The 22,080-nt window shown below is 53.5% G+C and overlaps 3 protein-coding genes across 4 annotated transcripts; 1 reads left to right on the top strand and 2 right to left on the bottom strand.

Annotated features, from left to right (window-relative positions):
- Positions 1–816: 816 nt before the first annotated feature.
- SPRED3 (sprouty related EVH1 domain containing 3) lies at positions 817–7,634 on the bottom strand. The gene is made up of 5 exons (XM_090260908.1): positions 7,456–7,634; positions 6,135–6,303; positions 5,957–6,039; positions 3,745–3,900; positions 817–3,019 (listed from the first exon to the last, which is right to left on the bottom strand). The coding sequence occupies exons 1-5, from the start codon at positions 7,630–7,632 to the stop codon at positions 2,396–2,398; spliced, it is 1,209 nt and encodes a 402-aa protein (XP_090117034.1). The 5' UTR covers positions 7,633–7,634; the 3' UTR covers positions 817–2,395.
- Positions 7,635–10,884: 3,250 nt separating this feature from the next.
- On the top strand, positions 10,885–13,748 carry GGN (gametogenetin). The gene is made up of 2 exons (XM_090260495.1): positions 10,885–12,728; positions 13,586–13,748. Exons 1-2 carry the CDS (start codon positions 10,885–10,887, stop codon positions 13,701–13,703), a joined length of 1,962 nt encoding a protein of 653 aa, XP_090116621.1. The 3' UTR covers positions 13,704–13,748.
- Positions 13,749–14,557: 809 nt separating this feature from the next.
- Positions 14,558–21,498, bottom strand: PSMD8 (proteasome 26S subunit, non-ATPase 8). Of its 2 annotated transcripts, XM_090260060.1 has the most exons (7): positions 20,977–21,369; positions 19,868–19,940; positions 19,646–19,748; positions 17,940–18,105; positions 16,890–16,990; positions 15,513–15,624; positions 14,558–14,785 (listed from the first exon to the last, which is right to left on the bottom strand). In XM_090260060.1, the coding sequence occupies exons 1-7, from the start codon at positions 21,145–21,147 to the stop codon at positions 14,648–14,650; spliced, it is 864 nt and encodes a 287-aa protein (XP_090116186.1). In that variant the 5' UTR covers positions 21,148–21,369; the 3' UTR covers positions 14,558–14,647. The 2 variants fall into 2 exon arrangements, with proteins under 2 accessions (XP_090116186.1, XP_090116187.1); XM_090260061.1 differs by lacking the exon at positions 15,513–15,624 and having other exon boundaries at positions 20,977–21,498.
- Between the last annotated feature and the right edge of the window lie 582 nt (positions 21,499–22,080).

Below are 22,080 nucleotides of genomic sequence, written 5' to 3'. Positions count from 1 at the left end.
AGTCTGGGGGCCAAGTATCCAATCTGAGGGGCAGGCAGCTGGGGAATTGGGCCTAGGGGCTCCAGGGTCTGAGGTCTTCCTGAATCCCAGGGTCCACCCTCCATGCACCCCTAATTTGGGGTGATAAAGGGAATTCATGGATCAGAGGTGGGTATCATCAGGGAGAAGGACTGGGAGACCTGGGAGAGGTGGTGCTGGAAGAGCCTTCCACCACCACTTCATCCACAGATCCCACAGCACCTTACAGCACTCTGGTCCCCTGTCCCACCCCTCCCCAAAACGAGGTAGGTTAAGAATGGAGCTTCCCCCAACCCACTACAGGAGACTGAGGCACAGAGAAAGGGATGGGGACCCAGGGTGCCCCAGTCCCCAGTCCCTCTGCCCTCAGCTCTGGTGAGAGTGACAGTGATGAGAGCCGGGCAGAGTGGGGATGAGAGGGACACCCCCTTTTTTCTCACCCCTCCCAGGGTCTGGTTGGGAGAGCTGAATCTCACAGGTTTCATTTAAAGGAAGTGACAGAAGGCGCTATATCTGGCCCCCTTGACCTATCCCTTGAACCTCCACAAGGCCACCCAAGTCTGGGTAATAAAGAAAGGTAAGTGCACGTTTCCAGATGCTTGGGACCAGATGCAGGTCCCAAGCCCATACAAAATTGCGATTGTCTTGCTCCAAGACTTTGACCGCCACCCCCCATTCAGGACCTTAGATTTGAGGGACCCTGGAAGTCCTATTCCACTCAGGGAAAAGAGACTGTGGCATCCCCCTTCCCCTGGAGTCTCAGAGGGCCATGAAATGGGAGAGAGAGAGAGAGAGAAGAGAGAGAGAGAGAGAGAGAGAGAGAGAGAGAGAGAGAGAGAGAGAGAATGTGTGTTTACACCAGCAGAGCCATAGCTAGCCCAAAATGTGCCTTTGTGCAACTTAGAACAATGCACACCTTCCCCTAAGGGCACAGTGTGGCTAGCAGTGTGGCGTGAACTCCAGCCCATTCACCACCTTGGCCACGTGCCTTTGGTTAGTGAACAGCCTACACAATCATCTAAGGCAATGTTGGGTCTCGAGATGGGAGTGGGGGAACTCTCAGTGGTCCCAGAATCCAAGAGCATGAGCTCAAGGTGGGGACTTTTTCCCCTAGGGTAAAGGGATCGTTCTGTGGGATGCTGGGGACATGGACTATAATTCCAGAATCTGGGATCTTGCGGTCTCAGGGACCTATGGACAGCAGAATTCAAGGGGCATGTCTCAGGCTTGAGAGGTTTAGTCCCAAGAAATCAGATCTGAAAGTGCTAGGGTCCTGGGGCACCTCAGACCTGTCTCTGGTATGGAGGGACCAAGGTCTTGGGTCAGGGCTAATCCCAATGTTGTGTAGGCTTGAGCCTTGAATTTGAAAGGTCACTGGCATCTTGGGGTCTTGGATCCAGTGCTTCTAAAGCACCTTGGGGCCACCCAGAGGCTGAGGACCAATGGGACAGAGGTCTGGGTTGTCATGAACATCCCATCTTCTGGGATCCGAGCTTCCAGTTGTTAGAGGATTGGAGTTCTGTGGGTACAAAGAAGCCAAATATTCCAGGACATTCTGGGGGTTGAAATCCAAATCCAAGAAGGCTATCTGAGGATTTGGGACCAGTGTCTTGGGCCCTGAGGTGTTGGTGACCTTCAGTCCTAATCTGAAAGCACTAGGCACCTCAGCGTCCTCTAGATGAGATCCAAAGCTCCTGGGAACACTGGCTGTTTGGGGCAGGGAGGGGCAGGGGATCGTCTAAAGCAATCTTTGATCCCTGGCCATTTTGGTCAGAGAACATGATTGCGCATTTCCAAGGACTCAGGTTATTTTAAGAGGGCTCAGTGTCTCAGGGGTCCTAGGGCTACAAGAATGCCTCAGATATGGGTGCCCTGGGTTTTAGGTGAGTATTCAGGAACCATTTGGGGGTTATTCTAGGTCCTGTGATCTAAAGATCTGGGAGTAATTGTATACAGGCAGGGTCAGGTATTGGCAACTCCTGACCAGTTCTGGGGCTGTAATCTGAGGGTTCAGTCAGGGCTCAGGGCCCAGCGTCTATCAGGGATCTGTGTGCTGCCAGGCCTGCCTGAGGTGTAGAGCTAGGGGATGCCCGGAGTCTCCTCAGTCTAGGCCATGGTGGAAGGGGGACAGCAGGATGAGGACGCCAGAACTCAGGATGCCTGGGACCTCTTGGGCAGACAGCCCAACGAAGGTGGGCCTGGGATCCCTCAATCCTAGATTAGGGGTCCAGGTTCCAGGTCTGGGGTCTCTCAATCCAAACTCGAGCTCCAAATTCCAGGTGTGCCTAGGTTTGGGTTTGGGGTCCAAATGGAGTCCGGGGTCCAGAACCCTGAATTTTGGGTCCTCGTTCTGGAGATCGGACCCACCAGGCCATCCTCACCGTGCTGCCTCCTCGTGGCGACCTCCGCAGCCGGTGCAGCCGCATCGCGCTGCAACCCAGTGGCAGGCGCGAAGGGGTGCGTAGCAGCAGAGGCAGGGCACCGCCAGGGAAAGTGCGGCCAGCGCAGCCCAGCGCATAGCGGGGCGTGGGTGGCCGGGCTCACAGGCGCAAGGATCCGAGAAGTCGCCCTCAGCGTCGGACAGGCAGTGGTAGAGCAAGCTCTCTGCGCACCACAGGCAGCTGAGACGGCGCACCAGCAAGCGACCTGGGTCTGGGGCTTCTGCGCAGCGGCCACCACGCCCATCTGCTCGGCGGCGGAAGAGTGCACGGCAGTGCACACAGCGCGCTGCCTCCTCCGCCTCCGGGGAGGCCTTGGCTGGCGCTGGGGGTACAGTCTCTGTGAGAGGGGCGGGTAGGGGGACTGGGGGCCCCTGGGCTGCACCCCTCAACGCGCCAGTCTTGGCAAAGCGTACGACGCAGGTAGACAGGGTGAGTGGCGCGGGCAGCCCTGTGCGCCGATAATCCTCATAGCCTCGGCCTCCCCAGCCCAGTCCCCCTGCCCCATGCAGGGGCTCTGAGAGTTCCGGAATATCAGTGAACGGTAGGAATGGAGAGTAACTCTGTGGGAAGAAGGAACAGGAGAACGCGTTAGTGGGGTCTGTGATCCCCCCAATCCCACCACAATCCCAATCCATCCCATTCTCAGAAAACCCGAGAATCCAAAGACCCTGCCACAGGTTTCATTCATCCGAGGATGACTTCCAAACCCCTAGCCCTCTCCTGTCCCAGGGACAGAGGAAATCTAGAAACAGACAGAAGAATCCAGGCAACAAGCCCACATCTTAAGCACCCAGTAGTCCAGGCCCCAGTCCCGTTCTCTCTCAAAATGCAAGAGTTCCAGCCTCCAGACTCTACGCTCAGATCCAATTCTGGACCCCAACCATCTCTTCCTTCAGGACGCAGAAGTCGAATCCCTTTTACCCGCTTGGACAAGCCCCACCCTGCCCCGAACCTAGTAAATTAAGCAGTCCAAAGAACTTCACTGAGTACTGACAACCCCCTAACATACAAGAAGAATTCATTGTCCAAGTCGTTTCCCAAACCCCTCTGCAATTCAGAACTATCCAAAATCTTCAGGAGCGCAGGAAACAAGGGAAGTCCTCACACAACCCTCCGAGGAACGCAGGTCTCCAGGCTCCCCTCGCAGCACACCACCCATTACTGCAGGTCAGCCATCCCTTAGAATGTTTGCAGTTTCTCCTCTCTGAAGCCTCAGTTCCCACCCACTTCGGGACCCAGCCCCCACGGGGAGCCCCAGACTTCCGCAGAGGGTCGGAGGGCGCACCTGGGCAGAGGATCTTCGGTGCTGGGAGGGCGTGGCCGGCCCGAAGCCAGAAGCTGACTCCACAAGGATCGCGGGGGCCTGGGCCTCTGCCTCAGCGGTGGTAGGAGGTGTCTCCTGGCGGCTGTGACTGGAGGAGGAGTCGCTGTCCACGTGGGACTGGAGGAAATTAGTAGCCTCAGAGCCGTACTGGCACAGCCCAGCCGATGGCCTCACATAGACCCCCTCCCATTTCATATGAGGGCTCTGAGGCCAGACAGGCCTGATTCAAACCCCTGTTCAGCCTCTGTTTGTGTGACCTCTGGCAAGTGAGCTCACTTCTTTGAGCCTCAGTTTCCTCCTCTGTAAAATGGGGATCATATTAATGTCTACTCATAAGGCTGTGCTTAAGAACCACTGTAAAGGGCATAACACATGCCTGAAGTTTAGGAAGAGCTGGAAATGGTTATTGTTATTATTATTTGACCCCCTCTTCTTATCTACTCAGCTCACCAACCTACAGAACATCAAATCATGCCGATCCCTTCTCAGAAGCCCTCTCCCTTGGCCAGTAGGCTGCCTTCCTGCCTCATGCCCACCACCACTCCTTTATTGGGGCAGATTCACCCACCTGGAATGCATTCCTTCCCTTCCAGTTCAAGCTCTGTCCTTTACAAGCTGAAACATCACTTCTGATACCCTCGGTTTCCTTTTTGTAATTTGGGAATCATTCCTACTTCATCCGTTTACTATTTTCAATAGCCATTCATTGAGCACCCATGACATGCCAGGCTCACAAAGGCTGTTGTGAGGATGTGAGATGGAGTAAGGAAGGAACGGATCTTTCCTGAGCGAGCGCTCAATAATCAAGAACTATCTATGTGACCCACCTGCATCTCCCATTACCCTTGGAGTCCCCCTGGTCTGCCCAGGGAACCAGTTCTGTTCCTCAGTGTTCTCAGGCAACTCTCACTGTTCCCAGCAAGTGCCAAATTGCTTCAGACATTCTGTGCATTTATTGATTCAATAAATTTATTCAGCACATCTTTACTAAACACTTACTGTATACCTACCAGCCCTGTTTTAAGCCTTGGAGATGTGGCAAGAAAGCAACAAAAGATCCTTGCCTTACAGGAGCTGACATTCTAGCATGGGAGAATGACAGTAAAACTAGTAGATAGGAAAATTGTTTAGTGGGAAAGAAAATAAGGGAAATATCTTAGAAACTGGGAAAAAATTAGAACAGGATAAGAAGATTGCAATTTTAAACAAGTTCCTCGGGGAGGGCTTCGCTGAAAAGGTGACATGTGTGTAAAACCCTAAAGGATAAAATATAAGGGAATAAGCCATGTGGAAATTTAGGAGAAGAGTATTCCAAGACACAAGGACCAACCAGTGCAAAGGCCTGTTGATAGTAATGTGCCTGCCATTTTGGAGTAACAGTGAGGAGGTCAGTGTGGCTGAAGCAGAGTGAGGAAGGGGTCCAGATGGTGTGGGATCTCATGTACCACTGTAAGGATTTGTTTTTTACCCGAGTGAGATGGAGCCCTGGCAGGGTTCTGAGTGGGGGGTGGCTATGATCTGACTTAGATGTCAATAGGGTCCTTCTGGCTGTGTATGGGAAGAGGTGGTAGGGGATGCGGTTTTGGGGGGAAGGTGACAATGAGAAGCTGGTGGGAGGGTCTAGTTGGGAGATGAGGTTGGGCAGTTACCAGGTTGGAAACAGAGTCTGATCACTTTGAAAGTGAAACCACTATTTGCTGACAGATTAGATGGGAGGCATAAAAAAAGAGAGGAGTTAAGGATTACTCAAAGATTTGTAGCCTGAGGAATTAAAAGGATGGACTTGTCATTAACTTGTTCATCCATTTACTTTTTAATATTTGTTCATTTTTGTAGTTTGCCTTTCTTTAAAAATTTTATCTGCCTTTCCACACTGGAAGAGAAGCTCCATGAGGAAAGGGATTTTGTTTTGTTCACTGATGTACCCCAAGTGTGTAAAACACTACTTATTGAAGGTGCTCAATAAATACCCTTGAATATGAATGTGTGAATGTATTCTATCATGATAGAACAGAAAGTAGAAAAACTGGTATTTAATTGATCTGATAGTTTGGGCCCAAATTTCTGTCCCCAGTATGTGGCATGGTGCCTGATACACAGTAGGTGCTCAAGAATGTTTGTAGAACAGAAATAAACCCTTGCCCTTCCAGCAGAGCTGGTCCTGGAGACTCACCGTCAGAGGACAGGGGGTCTCTGCAGTGTCCTGGGAAGGGGAAGAGGAAGAGGAAGAGGAGGAGGAGGAGGGGGTGAGTGAGCCTGCGGCAGGGAGAGAGGCAGAGTGAGTTATGTAGACCCCAGCTTCTCCCACCCCTCCACCCCAGCCCCCAGTACTGACCACCTGAGCCACTAACCTTGACCCAGTGTGGCCAATGCAGCCAATAGACTCTTCTGGAACTCATCAGCCTCTACAGGACTCTGAAATGTCAGCCCAAATTTGCAGTCACCCAGGCTCCAGTGATGGAAGATGGGGTTTACCTTGTTGTAAACCAAGCCTGGCCTCAGGGTACACTCCAAGGTGGTCTGAGGGGCAGAAGGGAGACAGGTCAGACTCTTCCATCCAGCCATGCCTGAGACTTCTCCTCCACCCCTAGCCTCTCTGCATACATCAGCATCCCACAAACCTCATTTCTCAGTCCTAGGTATACCTGAACCCTGACCAATACCATTCCCCAATTTTATCAAGCACACGTCTGATACTCTAATATATCCCTTAAACCCTTTGATCCCTACATTTTCCAGTACCCCGGCCCCTGATATTCCAATAGGAATCCCAAATCTTATTGAATGCCTCAAAAAATTAATTAGTTCCCTTCTGATAACCCAATATTCCACCTTCTGATTCAATAGTATTTCCCAAACTTTATTAAACACCTCAAAATATTACAGTTAATTACCTCTCAATGCCCTAATAGTCTCCCAAAATGCTAGCCCCCCAATTCTTATCAAACTCCCACAGATTTCCCCACATATGCTGGTCAACACCCTAGATGTTTTCTCACATCTTTGCCCAACATCACTATATTCCTTCATATCATTTTAAATCTCCATGCATTGTTCCTTTCAACCCCTGCTCTGAAATGTGACCATTCCCCTAAGACTTTGCAAACCATCCAGATCCTTCTACTATACCCCCAGCTGAAATTTCAACACTGTCCTTTCAAATCATGCCAGACAGCCCAGAGTATTTCTGCTGAACCCAAATATAGAATTGTAAACATTATTTGACATTTCCAGATGGTCCTCCACCAAATGCCTCCATATACTTAGGGCTGACAGGGGCCAAGAGTATAAGGCCTTGTGGTGATGATCTCTGAACAAGGTGGAGCCATGAGAGGGTTCTAGGCAGAGAAGGGATATGATCTGAGTCGGGTGTTAGCAGAGTCCCTGTGGAACTCACTGAGGTGGAGGAGGGAGCAGGGCAAGGAGTGCAGAGAGGAGGCTGCTGTGACAGTTCAGTAGACTACGGCAATGGACAGGACCTGGTTAAAACCGCAAATGTTCCCGAAACTCCCAACTCTTATCCATGGGACAGATATTCACTTCTAAACGTCATCCCACACCCAGGTTTGATTCCCAGGCTTGGAGAGGACCTCACCTCACCTCTACACTCCCAGACCCATTTCCCTATTTCCCCATGCCCCCACCCTACTCCCATGCCCCACAGTGGCTCACTTTCTGGTCCCGGAGTCGCTCCCCGTGGATGACGTAGTGCCCCTGGCGGGCCCGCCCCTCGGCCCTGGCCCCTTGGACCCGACATACGCTCACCTGGCTGAGGCCCCCGCCCCCTACAGGCAGCCAGCCCCCACTGGAGTCATCTCGGGCCATCACCACAGCTCGGACCCGAACCATGTACCTGGAGGTGAGGGGACAGGGCATGGTCAGTCAATTTCAATCCTGTTCTCCCATTCAATGTTTCCCCAACCCTCATCTCCCTTCTTGGTCTCTCACATCTGGATCCAATGCAACCTTCATCACTGATACTCAGCTCACCTTTCATTCCCACCTTTTCCCCCATTCCCACCTTCTCTCCCCATGCTCTTCTTCCAGCATGGCTTCTTTCTTCCTCATGCCATCTCTTTTCTCCCATGCCTACCTTTTCTTCCCATACCTCTTTCTTCCCTCTCCCCATCTTTCCCATCGGTACCGCACAACCTCAGTTTTCCACTTCCCTTCTCCTTCCTGCTCAGCTCCTACCAATCCCATCTCTTTCTTGGTTCTCTTCTTTCCTTCTCATACCCACAGCCCCACCCATCCTTCCCCCTTACAGCTGGCTGCCTGCACCATATGTATTTTTTAGAGCCCATCAACTCAGCTCCAGTACCCCTTACACTGCCTCTGACCCCTGCCACCCAGGTAACTGGCTAAGTGAGAAACCCAGGCTCTCTTCCCCTCACTGCTTCCCGGATTTATGAATGAGACCGGATGCAAAGCTCACTGAGTCACCCAGCAACGGGAGATGGTCAGGGAGAGAATCAGAAATGGCCAGAGAGAGGCCGAAAGGGAGGAGATGGAGGAAGGGGAAGCCAGAAAGCGGCGACCGAGACACATCCAGAGAGCATTTCATTCACAAAAAAACCAAGCCTGCTCCCTCAGGCCCCAGCCGAAGGAAGGCAAAGCGGAGAGATTGACGGGGGAGTGGGCGGGGGGGTTGTTTGATCACTCCTCCTCCCCGCCCCAGCATCCTTCAAAATCATTTACCCCGCCCCCAGCTCAGGAGACTTAGCCCTCCGCCCAGTAATCGGGATCGGCGTCCAGTCCCTCAACTACCACCTGGCGCAGGCACCCTGGCGTCCCAGACTTAAGGACGCATGCAACGAGCTCCAGTCCTTTCCCCACTTGCAGGTTGCCGGGCTTCCCCAGCCCTTCAGTAGGGGAAGGGGCGGCCGCAAAGCCCCCAGCCCCCTTTTCTCAATGGGATGGGATTTTGTGAATGAGCAGTCACGTGACTCTGCTTCCTTTGTCCGCCCGCCTCCCCCGACAACAGGTGAAGCACAGAAAAAGGGCAGGGGTCCCCCGCAGGGCCTGGCTGGGATGAGGCGCCGGGATTTCTGGGTGCTCTACGCTTCCCACACGTTTCCCGGGGCGGGGGGAGTGGTCCCCACAGTTCCTCAAAGGTAGGGGTCCTGTACCGAATTTTATGAATGGAGCATCCTCGAAAGTCCAGGCCCCCCAGATGGAGAGTGGAACCCCAAATGGCTGCCGTGCAGTTTAGGGGCCCCCACCCCCTTGTCCTTCCACCCAGGATCTAGGGAGCGCCCCGGTGGGCAGGAGGCGCTACGCGGTCCAGTCCGCACCCACAGCAGGAAAGATCTCTCAGCCCCCGCCCACTCGACCCCCTGGGCACCTGCCTGGGAGGCTCCGGCCGGGCTCCGAGCTGCGGCGACGTGGCCTCCTCCTCCTCCTGTTTGCTCAGGCTCCCTCGCTGGCTCCGGCGGCGCTAGAGACGGGATCCGGGAGCCGGGGCGAGGGGGGAGGGAGGGGGAGTCTGGAAGATGGGTGGGGGGAAGGGGGCGGCTTGGGGGAGGTGTAAACGCGAGACGGGCGTACTTGCCCGCTGGGTCCTAGAGCCTGGCACCGTCTTCCAATTAACAGCCCCCCAGCCCCCATTCTCTCAGGATCCACAGAGGATCCCCTACTTTTCCACCCATCCGTGCCATTGGTCCCTGAGGATGTGGGGAAGCGGCCTGGAACATTGCCTGGTCTCAGCGTTTTAAAAAGGCCAGGGTCTATGCTTTGGGTTCTAAATGGAAGGGGCTAAGTGCCTGACAAGGTTCGAAAAGGGGTGGAGCGAGAAGGGAGCATTCGCAAAGGGGCGGGGTCAGAGGGTCCAAGAAAGGAGAGACTGAGGACCCCAAAGGCGCTGACAAGTGAATTCATCACGGAGGAGGCGGGTTCACGGTGGATGACTAGCCTTTTGGGCGGACCGAGGAGAGGTCTTGGGAGTTTAGAAGTAAATTGTATTAGGGGCGGGGTGCTTGAGATCCAAGAGGGAGGAGCTACATAGCAGTGTTCCTAATGGGCAGGGCTTTGGGAAAGGGACTAACACAGGGGCGGAGTATTGTAAAGGGGAGGAGCTAAGGAGAACGTTCTAAAGGGGTGGGGCCCAGAACTCCGAGGCCAGGGAGCAGGCAAGGAGACATCCAGGTTCGTAAGGGGCCAGGCTCCAGCTGTCTGGCTGAAGGGTGTGGCCTCGAGGCCGGAGGCGGGGCCTAGATCTCGGGGTCTACTCTCCCTGTCTCGCCCACTTGCCTTCACCCGCACCCCCGTTCTTTTCAGTTATTTTCTGCTACGGCCGTTCCCCGCCCTGCCCTGGGCCTAGGGGGCCACTGTCTAAACTTTGGTGGGCAGGAGGGGCCGGTGAGTGGCAGCCTCTGGGCGAAGGAGGAGCCAAGGGCGGAGCTTGGGAAAAGGGGTGTGGCTCTGATGTTGAGGCCTGCCGGTAGACCCTCAGCGGGAAGAGAAATTTGAGCGAGGCCTGAAATTTGCCCCTGCCTGGGTTGAAGACGGGCCTCAAATGATCGACAGAGAGAGAGAGATCGGAGGGTCAGAGGTGAGGGCTCATGGCTTAGCAGGACAACACCTGTGATTTGTTAGGCGAAGGCGGGCCAGACCTGGGTGTGGAAGAGGCCCTATTCCCTGACAATCGGGGACTGGACCGGAGAGTAGGGGTGGGGTTACAGGGCAGGGAGAGAAGCTTGAACTCTTTGTAGGCCTTATACGCTACTACCGAACACAACCGTGCAGTGATGCGGCCCGAGTGACAGGAAAGCGGGCAAGACCTGTGTTTTGGAGATCTGGGACGTGGCCAAAGTGTATATGTGATCTGAGGGCCCAGCCAGGGGGTTAGGGACAGAACCTTAGTAAAGTTAAGGGGATGGAGCCTGTGTCTGAACAGCAGCTGTATGGGGCTTATGGGGAAGAAGGCGTGAACATCGAGAGTCAGGGAGTGCGAATGCGGCTAGAGACTGGTGCCTGAGTGGATCTTGGAGGACAGGGGCGGACCAGAAGGACCAAGTACAGCCAGTCACGTCGGGTCCCCACAGACCTGGCAGGCTGACTGGCATTAGTTTTTCTGACCACAGTCCCCGACCTCCGTCGGAAATGGGGAACGTGCAGCCGGAGCCATCCGCAGGCGGGGGCTCCCGAAAAGAGCAGGCCTCGGACCGCTCCTCTGACTCCCGCCGGAAGTCCTTGGAGGAGCCCGAGGTGACCCCCTCCTCCCCTGGCAGACGCCCGACTCGCAGGCTGGGCGTCTGGTTCCCCGGCAGCTCAGCGCCCCCGGGACTCCTGGTACCCCCAGAGCCCCAGGCCTTACCCTCGACCCTGCCCCTGACCTTAGAACTGCCCTTGCCAGTAACGCCCCCTTCAGAGGAGGTGGCTGCGGTCTCCACACCACCCCCGCCCCCCATGGGGACACTGCTGCCCACGTCGTCTAAGTGGAGAAAACCCAAGGGCACTCCGGTGCCACGGATATGCGGTCTGCTGGAAGCAAGCCATCGCGGCCAGGGCGACCCTTCTAGCCTCCGCCCGCTGCAGCCACCGGCCCTGCAACGAACCGAAGAGGACCCCAACCCTGTCCCGAAGGCCCCACCCCCAACTTCGCCACCCTTGGAGCCGCGAAAGCCGCTACCACCGCCACCTTTCGACCGGCAGCCCCCGGACCACAGAATCAGTCCTGCTCTGGCCACACCCGCCGTAACCCCCACAGAAAGCCAGGTCGGTTGCAGCGGTGAGCGCCCAACAGCTGGCGGGGCCTGTGGAGGGGCGCCTCCCCAAGGAGGCGAGGGCGAAATGGCCCAGCCTGTGGCCTCCGAGTCCAGCTTGAGTCTGCTATGTCAAGTCACCTTCAAGTCGGAGCCCCCTTTGTCCCCTGCAGCAGAGTCGAGTTCCTTAGTCGCCAAAGTCTCGCTCGGGAACGGCGGAGGCAGGGGACTCTTCACCACCGCCTCCGGCACCATCTCTTACGCTGAGGTCCTGAAGCAAGGGTCCCTGGCTCCCGGGGCCAGTCACCCTCCGGGAGAGGTCCCTCGGAGGACCCAGGAAGCGGAGAGTGGTAACGGAGATGGCGAGGGGTGTTCTGGACCCCCCTCTGTGCCTGAGTCCCATGCCCGGGGCCTTCCGCCGCCACCCTACACCACCTTCCCAGGCTCGAAGCCCAAATTTGACTGGGTGACTCTTCCAGATGGTCCTGAAGGCCACTTCCGCTTCAATGGGGCTGGAGGAAGCATTGGAGCCCCCAGACGGCGCGCAGCCGCGCTCTCAGGTCCCTGGGGCTCCCCACCGTCTCCGCCAGGGCAGATGCACCCAGCTCCAGGGCCCCGGAGGCCCACAGCCGCCCTGCTGGCGCCGCCTGTGTTCATCTTCCCGGCGCCCACCAATGGCGAACCTGTGCGCCCGGGGTCTCTCGGCCCACTGGAGTTGCCACCGCCTCCGCCGCCACCCAAGCCACCACCCACTCCGCCTCCAGTGCCAACGCCCACACCCCCGCCACCAGTGCTCCAGCAAACGCCGCTGCTTGCAGCGCTCCCGCCCACCCCAGGCTCGAGCCACTTGGAGTCCACTCTGGCTCCTGCCCTGCCTCCAGCCCCGCCCCTCGCTTTAGCTGCGGACCAGGCCCGAGTCCCATCTCCAACTCCAGCACCTACCAGGGCAGAGCCGTCGCAGCCTGCGCCCACGCCCACGAAAGCCCGCAAGCGCAGAAGGAAGGGCGCCCGCGCTGCCCGAGGTGCGACCCGTGAAGATGGCGCGACTGGAGATGGTGCTCACGAACGGACTGCAGCTACCCCAACTGACAGTGGCGGCGGCGGGGCTCCTCCGGCGGGGATAGCTAACACTGGTGGCCGGTGCCACTGGCCACCCTTTCAGGTGCTTAACTCTTGCCCCTGCAAGTGTTACTGCCGCCACCAGCCACGCCATCGCCGCCTGCCACGCAACGTGTCTGCCTGGTAAGGGGAGGTGGAGGGTTAGGGAGGGGAGGGTATACCCTTCCTAAGTTCTCAACCCGACTTCAGTGGATCCTCCCATTCAGCCCTTTCGCTCATGATCCCAGGTGACCCTTAACCTTTTCCTTGGCTTCATCTCAAACCCACCTGAGCTCCAAGAGGAAACACCGTGGCCCAGCCCCTTGTTATCCGGACCTCCAAGCTGACCCCTGGTGGCCCTCTTGTTACTTTTGTTACACTGGAGCCATCAGGGAGCAAATCTGGTTTCAGCTGACCCTCTTGACAGCCTTCCCAAGAGCACCCAGTTCCAAGGCCCTCAGGGATGGGAGGGGAGATGACTGATCTAAACCAAACAGATCTAGATGCTGGACTCCAAAGGAAGCCTTAGGTCTAACCCCTCAGACTACTACCTCTCCATCCAGCAGCCTATGGCAACTTCTGACTCTGGGACCAAAGGTTTTGACTGCCAGAGGACATGGATGCCCCAATCCCTGTGCTGCAGAGACTACTCTGGAGTCTTCAGATCCATTGGAGATACCCAGTGCATCATCAAATTACCCCCCACACTGAATTTCAGGATTTGACACCAGAATCTGTCTGACCCTGACTCCTGAGAATTCTGAATCACTAGGAGATCCTCTAGCCTGGACCTCTTGGAGCTCAGTTGGGGAGAGGGGCTGGAGGGGGAGGGAATGTTATCCTATTATCAACTCTCAGCACTAAATAGATACAGCTCTGCCCTAGACTGCCTATGGGATGTTCAGACATGGTCCTTTATGCATATGGGGAAAGTGAAGCCTAGAAGGGGTAAGAGCCTGATCACACATAGCCAGATCCTGCTGACTCTACCTACATTCTAGGCTGAACATACCCATCAACCACCTGAGTGAGCCATCCTGGGTTGTCACTATCAAGATGGCTGGCTCCCTGGTAGCCGGTCTGGAGCACTTGGACTTGCGGGCCAACCATTCCAACTGAGTGCAGTATATTCAATGGCCTCTACCTTCCCCTTCTTGACAATAAAATAACCAACCATCCAGATGCCTAGCTGTTTGTCAAGTCACGTGCTAAGGAATGAAGGAGCGGGGTGCAGCAGGGCAGAAGTCTCCCTACAGGAACTACATCCTATAAACAGGAGGTTGGACCTAGATCAACAGTAAGGGAGGTTCCATTCATCCAGCATCCAGACTGATGGGCCCCAGGGTGAGGTGATCTTGTTCCACTTAATACCATGAGCCCCATTTCTGAGTTTATCTGGTGCTATGTTCAAGGGTTCAACAAAAATCACTCTGGAAAGCATGAGTGACCATTCCCATGAAACTTAAGACTCTGGAGGATCTGAAAATCTCACAACTGGCTCAGCCAGATTTGTACTCTGCTTTAAACACCTCAGGAATTTCAAGGCAGGAAACACAGGCTGGGGATGTGGGAAGTCATAAGTCACAGCACTAGCTCAGGAAGGGTGGGAACCAAAGAAAGCACTATGCCTTTTGCTCCAAAAGGTATCAAACTGGTAGCCCACACACAGGTTCTATCTTGCATGACACTGAAAAAAAACTGGTTTTTGCAAATATTTTTTAAATTGGGACATTTTGTCCCCTTTGCTAAAAACTCTGGTGCCTTGGCCTGGCCCTCCTGTGTCCACAGCTGGGTGCAACAGTCCCTCTACCCAGGGCCTGAGATCCCTCAAGCCACAGTGCCATGTGTTTGATACCTTGAGCAAAGACCACTGGACAGAGGCTAGCCCTTGAGGGCCCTCAAACTTGTAAGTTCTTCAAAGATAAGGACTTGTCTCCCCACCATTCCACCCAGGGAAACAAGGGCCTAGGAAATGAAATGTCCATCCAACTTTATTGGAGGAAACCCTGCACTGGAACTGCTTTCAATAATGCAAACCCTGCCCACCCTGGTGCCTGCTGGGCTCAGACGATCATCTCCAGCTGCCGGGCATACTCGATGACCTGTTTGGCCAGCTCCGTGGAGGGGATGGTAGTATCTTCTGGCTTCTGCTGCTGGCTGGCAAAGCTGTAGTAGTTGTTGAGGCCCAGGACCCACCCTCGCTGCAGAAAGGGAGGAATGAGAGATGGGTGGGGTGATCACATACACTCCCTCACCACCCCACAGAACCAGCACTACCCATGTAGGCACTGGCTTGCTTTCCTCACCAACCCTAATCTATCTGAACAACCCTGGGCAAGTAACTTCACTTCTCTGTGCCTCAGTTTCTCCATGTTTGAAACCAGACCTAATCACACTCCTCTCCAGATCTGTTATGAGAATTAAGTCAACACCTATAAAGTGCTCTCCACCATTCCACCCAGGGAAACAAGGGCCTAGGAAACCAAACATTTGGTTCAGAGTAAACTATCACTAAGTATCAGCTGTCATCATCACTTAAGTTCAGTTTCACCTCTTCCAGCCTGGTCTTGACCCTCCTCAGTCACTAGGTCACTGCACCCCATGCACCATCTATGCGCACTGCTCCTGCACAAACACCCCAGACCAAATGAAGCAAAGTCCTGTGGGGAAAAGCTGCAACCTCCAAGGAATTCTGATAAGGACAACAGCCAACAGGTGCCAAGTATTCACCTCCACCCTGTGCCCAGTACTGTACTAAGCTCATCCCACATGTTCAATTCTAGACCATTCTACAGATAGGAAAACTGAAGCTCAAAGAAGTTCGGCAGCTTGCCTGAGGTCACACAGTTGGATTTTAAACCTGGCCAGTCTTGCTTTAGTGTCACTCTAGGCTACCCTCAATGCTATTAGTGAGTGCATCCTAGCCACCTTCTTGGCGTAGTCTGTCATCTTTTTGGGTGTGTTGAAGAAGAGGATTCGGGTCGCCTCAGTGAACAGGATTTTCTCATAGGCCTTCTCGATGCATCCAGCAATCTCATCTCTGGGGGAAGAATGAGGTTCTCACTATTGAGTATATACAGCACTCCAGGACATGTCCCCCCTGGTATGACATGCATGAGCTCTGACCCTTCAGTTCAGTAGTGTCTACTGGAATATGTTTGTTACCTGTCCTGTTTAACCAATGGAGGCTGAGAGAGAGAGAGAGAGAGAGAGAGAGAGAGAGAGAGAGAGAGAGAGAGAGAGAGAGAGAGAGAGAGAGGGAGGGGCTTGACTAGAGTTGCAAAGCCAGGGCCACATCCAGGTTTCTGGCTTCTGGGCCTAAACTCCGAATCCCACTCCCAGCCAAGAGGACTTCAGGCTATCTGAAAGTCAGCCTGGGATTCCCGTGAACAGGGTCTCTTTACATAACACCACCCACACATGGGTACTGTATTCTATTTCTAGATCCAATCCCAAGTGGGTTCCTTGCACCCCTGCCAGGAGACATCACAATCAACACTGAGTAAAAAAATGGCCAAGGCATGGAGTCACTGAAATGGAAAAAGGGGTTAGCTCTGGGAAAGAAATGACAGGAAGAATGCATCTGTTTTCTGAGGTATTTTATCTCTTGGGCCAAGTAATAAGAATGTGGGCATTCCTTTTTCACTCCCTGTTGATTTTGGAGTCAAAATATTTCATAATTAAAAATAACCCACAAATAAAAAGAAAAAAAGAACAACAACAACAAAAAATTACCTACACCTGCAAAACTACCCTCCTCTCTTCCACCACCTCTCTGGGCTTGGTGGCTTTGCCATCTAAGGAATAAAAACCCATCCCAATCTGGCACTCTGCTACCACCTGGACACCCCTTTACTTCTCAAGGGACTTTTAAATGTCATGCCCACTTGTCTGTGTGATGTCACTTGTATACAGAGCAACCTGAAGGGCTAGCGGAACTTGAGGGCCTGTTGTAAAGAAGGGGAAACTAAGTAAGCGCTCCACAGTTTAGGTAATCTGAGGTGAGGTCACACGACTCATGGAACACTTCTAAGAGAGGCAGCATGGTCCTGTTTGCTGAGCACTGTCTGGGTGCTGAATCCATGCTCTGTGTCTGACGTACATGCACACACTTATAAACAGCTCAGAGTAAAATGATGTCTATTTTCCACAATCTCATAATGGGTTCCAGCTCACAGAAAAGAAAACTTGATGTGCCCAGCCTTCCCAGATCACAGGTGGCCAGAATGGGATTGAACTAAGGACTGCCTGACTCCAGATTCTGAGCTCTTTCTGAACCCCAGAGGGCTCTGGCCCGCCACGCACCTGATAGTGTCAAGCAGGATGTCAATGAAGAAGGTATAGCTCTCAGCAGGGATGTTGCCTTTAGCCAGGAACACCTTGTTGTAGCTGCCCTCCATTAGGTACTGCAGAGACCAAGGTAGGGAAGATGAGGGGATAAGGTAGAGGCAGCCCACTGCTGAGGCTTCACCATACTCCCAGTGCCTCCATAAGCCCCACTCTGCTAGAACACCTGTTCCCCATGCAGAATACATACCTGCTCTACCAGGAAGGCCTCCCTGGTTTACTTACACACACACACAAACACACACACACACTCCAAGTCTGCCCTGAGCTGGTATGTAATCATCTCGCCTAAACTCTCCATCACAGGAGGAAGACAGAGCTGGATGCACTGCAAGCCCATTCCTCCTTTGCCCAAGCTGTGCTGCCTGCCTTAACTGCCCTCTCCTCCACTCTCTCCCCACAGGCAAAATCCTCCCATGAGACCTCAGCTTTACGGATTACTTCCTAACCTTGGGTACTAAGGCTCTTCCCTAACCCTGCTGACCTTGTTCTAGACACACTGTCTTCTATGCTACGCCTCAGTCACACTAGCCATGTTTCTGCCTTGGGACCTTTGGTCTGGTTGTTCCTCTCCCTGGGCCACAGTCCCCACAGATGTCCATGTGGTTGGGTTCTTCACCCCTCAAATCTTTTGCAAATTTTACCTTTTTACCAAGGCCTCCCTTGACACTCTTATTAAAAATTCACCCCTGCCCCTGACTCTCCACCCTCCTTCTTGCTTTATTTTCCTCCACATCCCTTAACATCTGAAAGGCCATTTGTTTTTTGTCTGCTTCCTCATCTGAATGTCATGCTCCCAAGATAAGGGATTTTATCTGTTTTTTTCACTGTACAGTCTGAAAACCAACCAGTGCCTGGCATATATCTGGGGCTCATTACTTATTGGAAAAAAGAAGCAAATGAGTCCATGGGTGAGCCCTACCCACTCCTCCAGGAAACCCTCCCTAATGTCTGTCACCGCACCACCCCCTTAAGCCAAGCCCTCCACTTCCCCTTCTCCAGACTCACTTGCTCAAGGGACACAGGATGCTTGATGTATACATTGGTCTGGATGTCCTTGGCAGGCAGCCGCTCCAACTCGGTGTGGAACTCAGCCACCCGGTTCTGAGACAGCAGGAAGAGGAGGTTAAGGCCCAAGAGCTGGTGCATGTATGCTGATTCAGGGAGCTGCTCCCTGTGAACCAGGGAGAGGGAACCAAGGTAAGAAGAACTTAGGTACCTACTGAGCCCCCAACTCCAGGTTCCAGGGACCCTGATGATTATCCCATGCTGTCTCCTTGGAGAGGTAGAGTCCTGGGTTTTCAGATGAAACTGATGTCCAGAGAGATACAAAGAAGTCACAAGTCATATGGGCCCAAGGGAGTGACTTTACTTTAGTAAAGAGACTCAGCCTCAGTTTCCCCAATTGTAAAATGGATATCGCCACAGTATCCATATCACAGAGGTGAGTGAAATAAATAAGGGTTAAGTGAATTAAACGATTTAACCTAGAAAAGTGACTGCAACAGTAGCTAGCCAAATAAATACTATATATGGGTTAGCTATGATTATGATATTAAGAATCATCACCCCTTGAAGCCAAAGAACTTACACGCACAACCCATGGACATAAACTAAGTGGCAGGGATTGCTAGAGGGAAGAAGGGAGCAAAGGAAAAACAATTGGGGCAACTGTAACAGCATAATCAATAAAATACACTTAGCCCTGGCTGGTGTGGCTCAGTGGACTGAGTGCCAACCTGCGAGCTGAAGGGTCGCTGGTTCAATTCCTGGTCAGGGCACATGCCTGGGTTGCAGGCCAGGTCCCCAGGTAGGGGTGTGCGAGAGGCAACCAATTGTTTTTCTTGCACATCAATGTTTCCCTCACTCTCTCCTTCCCTTCCTCTCTTTCTAAAAATAAATAAAATTTAAAAAAAATAAAAACAAATCACCCTTATTTTAAGAGGCAAAGTGAGGCTCAGGGAGGTTAAGGTCATTTGCCGAACACCACATAATTGGGAATTGGCAAAATCAGTTTAAAAGTCAGGTTTGTCTGACTTCTGATGTCAAATTCTTAATCATTAATCCACGCAGGCACTACTGAATTATGAAACCATTGAGCTTTATATTCAACATGTATCCACTGAGTCCATGCCTGGGCCCAGTTCCATGCTAGACAAAGTTGGGACATAGTAGTGACCAAGACCCCTCTGCCTTTAGGAGGCTCACCATCCAGCAGGAGAGACAGGCCTGGAATGACGGAGGCACAGGCAGAGGCATCAGGGCTGGGATGGGGGCCTCCAGCTAGGAAGAGGTCTGATACAGCATTGGAGGCCACAGGAAAGAGCTTGGTCTGGAATCTGAGGGCTATGGAGAACCATGACAGGTTCTGAGCAGGATATCAATATGGTCAAATTCTAGTTTCACAAAGATTCCACCGGCTGCCATAGTGGGGGGCAGGGGGGATGATCCAAGGGGTCAAGGCTGGGGCCAGGGCAGATGAAAGGTGATGGTGGCTACAACTGGGGAGTGGAAATGTAGTGTGGGAATGTGGAAGGGGAGACAGACAGTAGGCCAACAGAGATGCAGGACCTCCAGGCCAACCCCCTGACCTTGCCGCCTCTGGGGATGGAGCTAGGCAAAGGGGAAGTTCTCAGGCTAGAGCACCAGGAATCAAAGAGCTGCCATGTAAACAACCCCCCCCCCCCACCCTATCAGGGGTAGTCCATTCTCACTTGTAATCGAAGTAGTAGCATTTGAGCTGGGCCATGTAGCGCTCGAAGGAGGGGATGTCCTTGCGTAGGATACTCCACTGGGCCCCGATCTCCAGAATGTCACCTGTGGATGACAGGGCAGGTTCTCAAGAGGTGACTGAGTCCCTCTCCTGACCACCACTGCTACCATTCCTGCCACGATCCCCCAACGCATCACCCTCTACCAACTCCAGTGACACTCACGGGCCAGAATGAGCTGCTGTTTGGTCAGTTTGGTCCCTGTGGTTGGCAGGAAGTTGAGCTCCAGCAGAACCAGCTGACAGGAAGGAATGGAAAGGAAAGAAGAAAAGAAAAGGAGATGGGACTTCAAGTAATGATTACTTACCTTTTCTAGGCCTTGGTTTTCAACCCTAGAAAATAGAGCTCATCATCATCCCTTACTCATAAGGTTGTTAAAGGCGTCAGCCCTCATAAAGCACTGTGAGTGCTCACTCAGGATTACCTCATGTTGCAAGTATTATTATTTTATATTACAATTATTAATAGCCCCACTGGAGAAACAGAAGACAAAATCCATGCCCAAGCCAATGGAATCAAGGGGGTGGGGGGAAAATAGCTCCTTCAGTTCTTGGCACACGTTGCCCACACTATTGGGTTGGGCCCAGCTTACGCTCCCAACCCTAAATCCGCACCAGGGAGGGAGGCACGCTAACCTCCCCACGTTGTCCAGCCCGGGCCTCACTTCTGATCTATCTGCACCCTGCCTCGGCAACTCGGTCTGGCCCACAGTACCTGTACCTTCCCAAACACTTGGTCTGAAGCACCCTCAACCCTGTTCTGGTCCTCCACGATAAGGTATTTTCTGGTGGGTTCAGTCCAGCCTTCACCACTTGGCTGACCTCCCACCCTCTACAGATGCATCCCTAAGCCTCAAATCGTTCAAACCCAAACTCGGTCTGGTCCAGACCATACACCCCATTATGGCAGCCTCCTTCTCTCATCACCCTGTGTGGTCCTCGTTCCTCACTTAATCTTGTCCAGAACCTGTCCCCAGAAAAACTCCAACACTCCATCCTGCCATTACAGCCAGCTGGGTGGGCCTCCAGGCATCAAAATTTTGACCTCTCACTCGTTTGTGCTAAAGCTACTCTTTCCAACATCCTTCCCCCAACCTTGAGGCCGCATTTGGCCGGTCCCAGGCCCCTCTCACTTCACCCCTCCACGTCCGCGATTTCGGCTGTTTCGGCTTCGCCTCACTGGATCCCCGTCTCAGTCCGGTCGGCACCGCGGTCTCCGCAGCCGCCAGAACCGAGCCCGGACTGGAACCCTGACAGGGCCCTCGGCCGCCCTACCTTGAGACGGCCGAGCTCTTCACCGCACTTGCTAAGATTGGGGCTTTTACGGTTCCACTCGCCCTTGAGCTGCTCGTACATGCCGGCCGCCGCCTGTAGGACGCCGCTCGAAGCCGCGGAGGGCCCGGAGTTCGAGGAGGCCACGGCGCCGTCCAACGCTGCCGCCGCCATCTTCCGTGACGCGGCAAACCACCGGCCGACTTACGGCAGCGACGCCCACCGACGCTCTCCCGCCGGAAGTGGGGCCGAGAGGCGGAGCCCGAACCCGCTTGTCTCCGCCGGCTTTGCTCGGCGCTTAGTTACTCTCGGGAAGGTACCCTCGGAGCCCAGCCCTGAGAGAGCCTTCCAGGCAGAGCTGCGCGGACAGTCTCTCAAGATGGTGGCCGGAAGGCGCCTCCTGCCCTAACTGAAAATGGATGCGGTCGCAACGCTTCCCCGTGTCCCGTAGTCAGTATGACTGTCCTGGTTTCACCCTGGGCTTTCCCTGCGCTACGTTTCTATCTGAGGAGAGCAGGACCAATAAAAGGACATTGATCCGATCAAGATATGAGGCAGCCAGCGGAGCAGTTGCTCGGATGACTTATAGGAAAGACTATATCACGAACCTAGGCTCGTGACATCCTGGAGGTTCCAACTTCAGGACAGCTTCTCAAAGCCAAAAGGGGGCAGTGGCGGAGCCATTTGGAAAGCTGTGTTATTTTTTCCATTTCATAAACAGGCTTTGACAGCCTAGGTAACCTTCCAAGAACTAACAGCTGAAATATGACCTAGGTCTTTCTCTCTAGTCTCTCAGAGCATCCTTCCACATTTTCTTGAAGTATATGCACATACGCACAAACTTTACAATCATCCAGTCTTACGGCTTTAAATGCCTCGTAGATGTGGATTCTCAACTTTTTTCTCTACTCCCGATACCTCCATATAGGAGGTCTGTCCAGAAGGTATCCAGCCATGTAATATGAAAAAGAGAGACATTTATTGCAGGTACAAGAAACATCCTACGTAGGACAATGACACCTCAGTCTTTTTCAAAGTAGGCACCTTGGAACCTCACACAGTTCTTCTCATTGCCATCAGTCGCCCCATCGTATCTTCCTGAATCTC

Source organism: Furipterus horrens, unplaced genomic scaffold (genome assembly GCF_987537825.1).
Source record: "Furipterus horrens unplaced genomic scaffold, mFurHor1.1.pri manual_scaffold_13, whole genome shotgun sequence".
NCBI lineage: Eukaryota > Metazoa > Chordata > Mammalia > Chiroptera > Furipteridae > Furipterus > Furipterus horrens.
The sequence above is the reverse complement of the archived record's forward strand: the minus strand, read 5'-3'. Positions and strand labels throughout refer to the sequence as shown.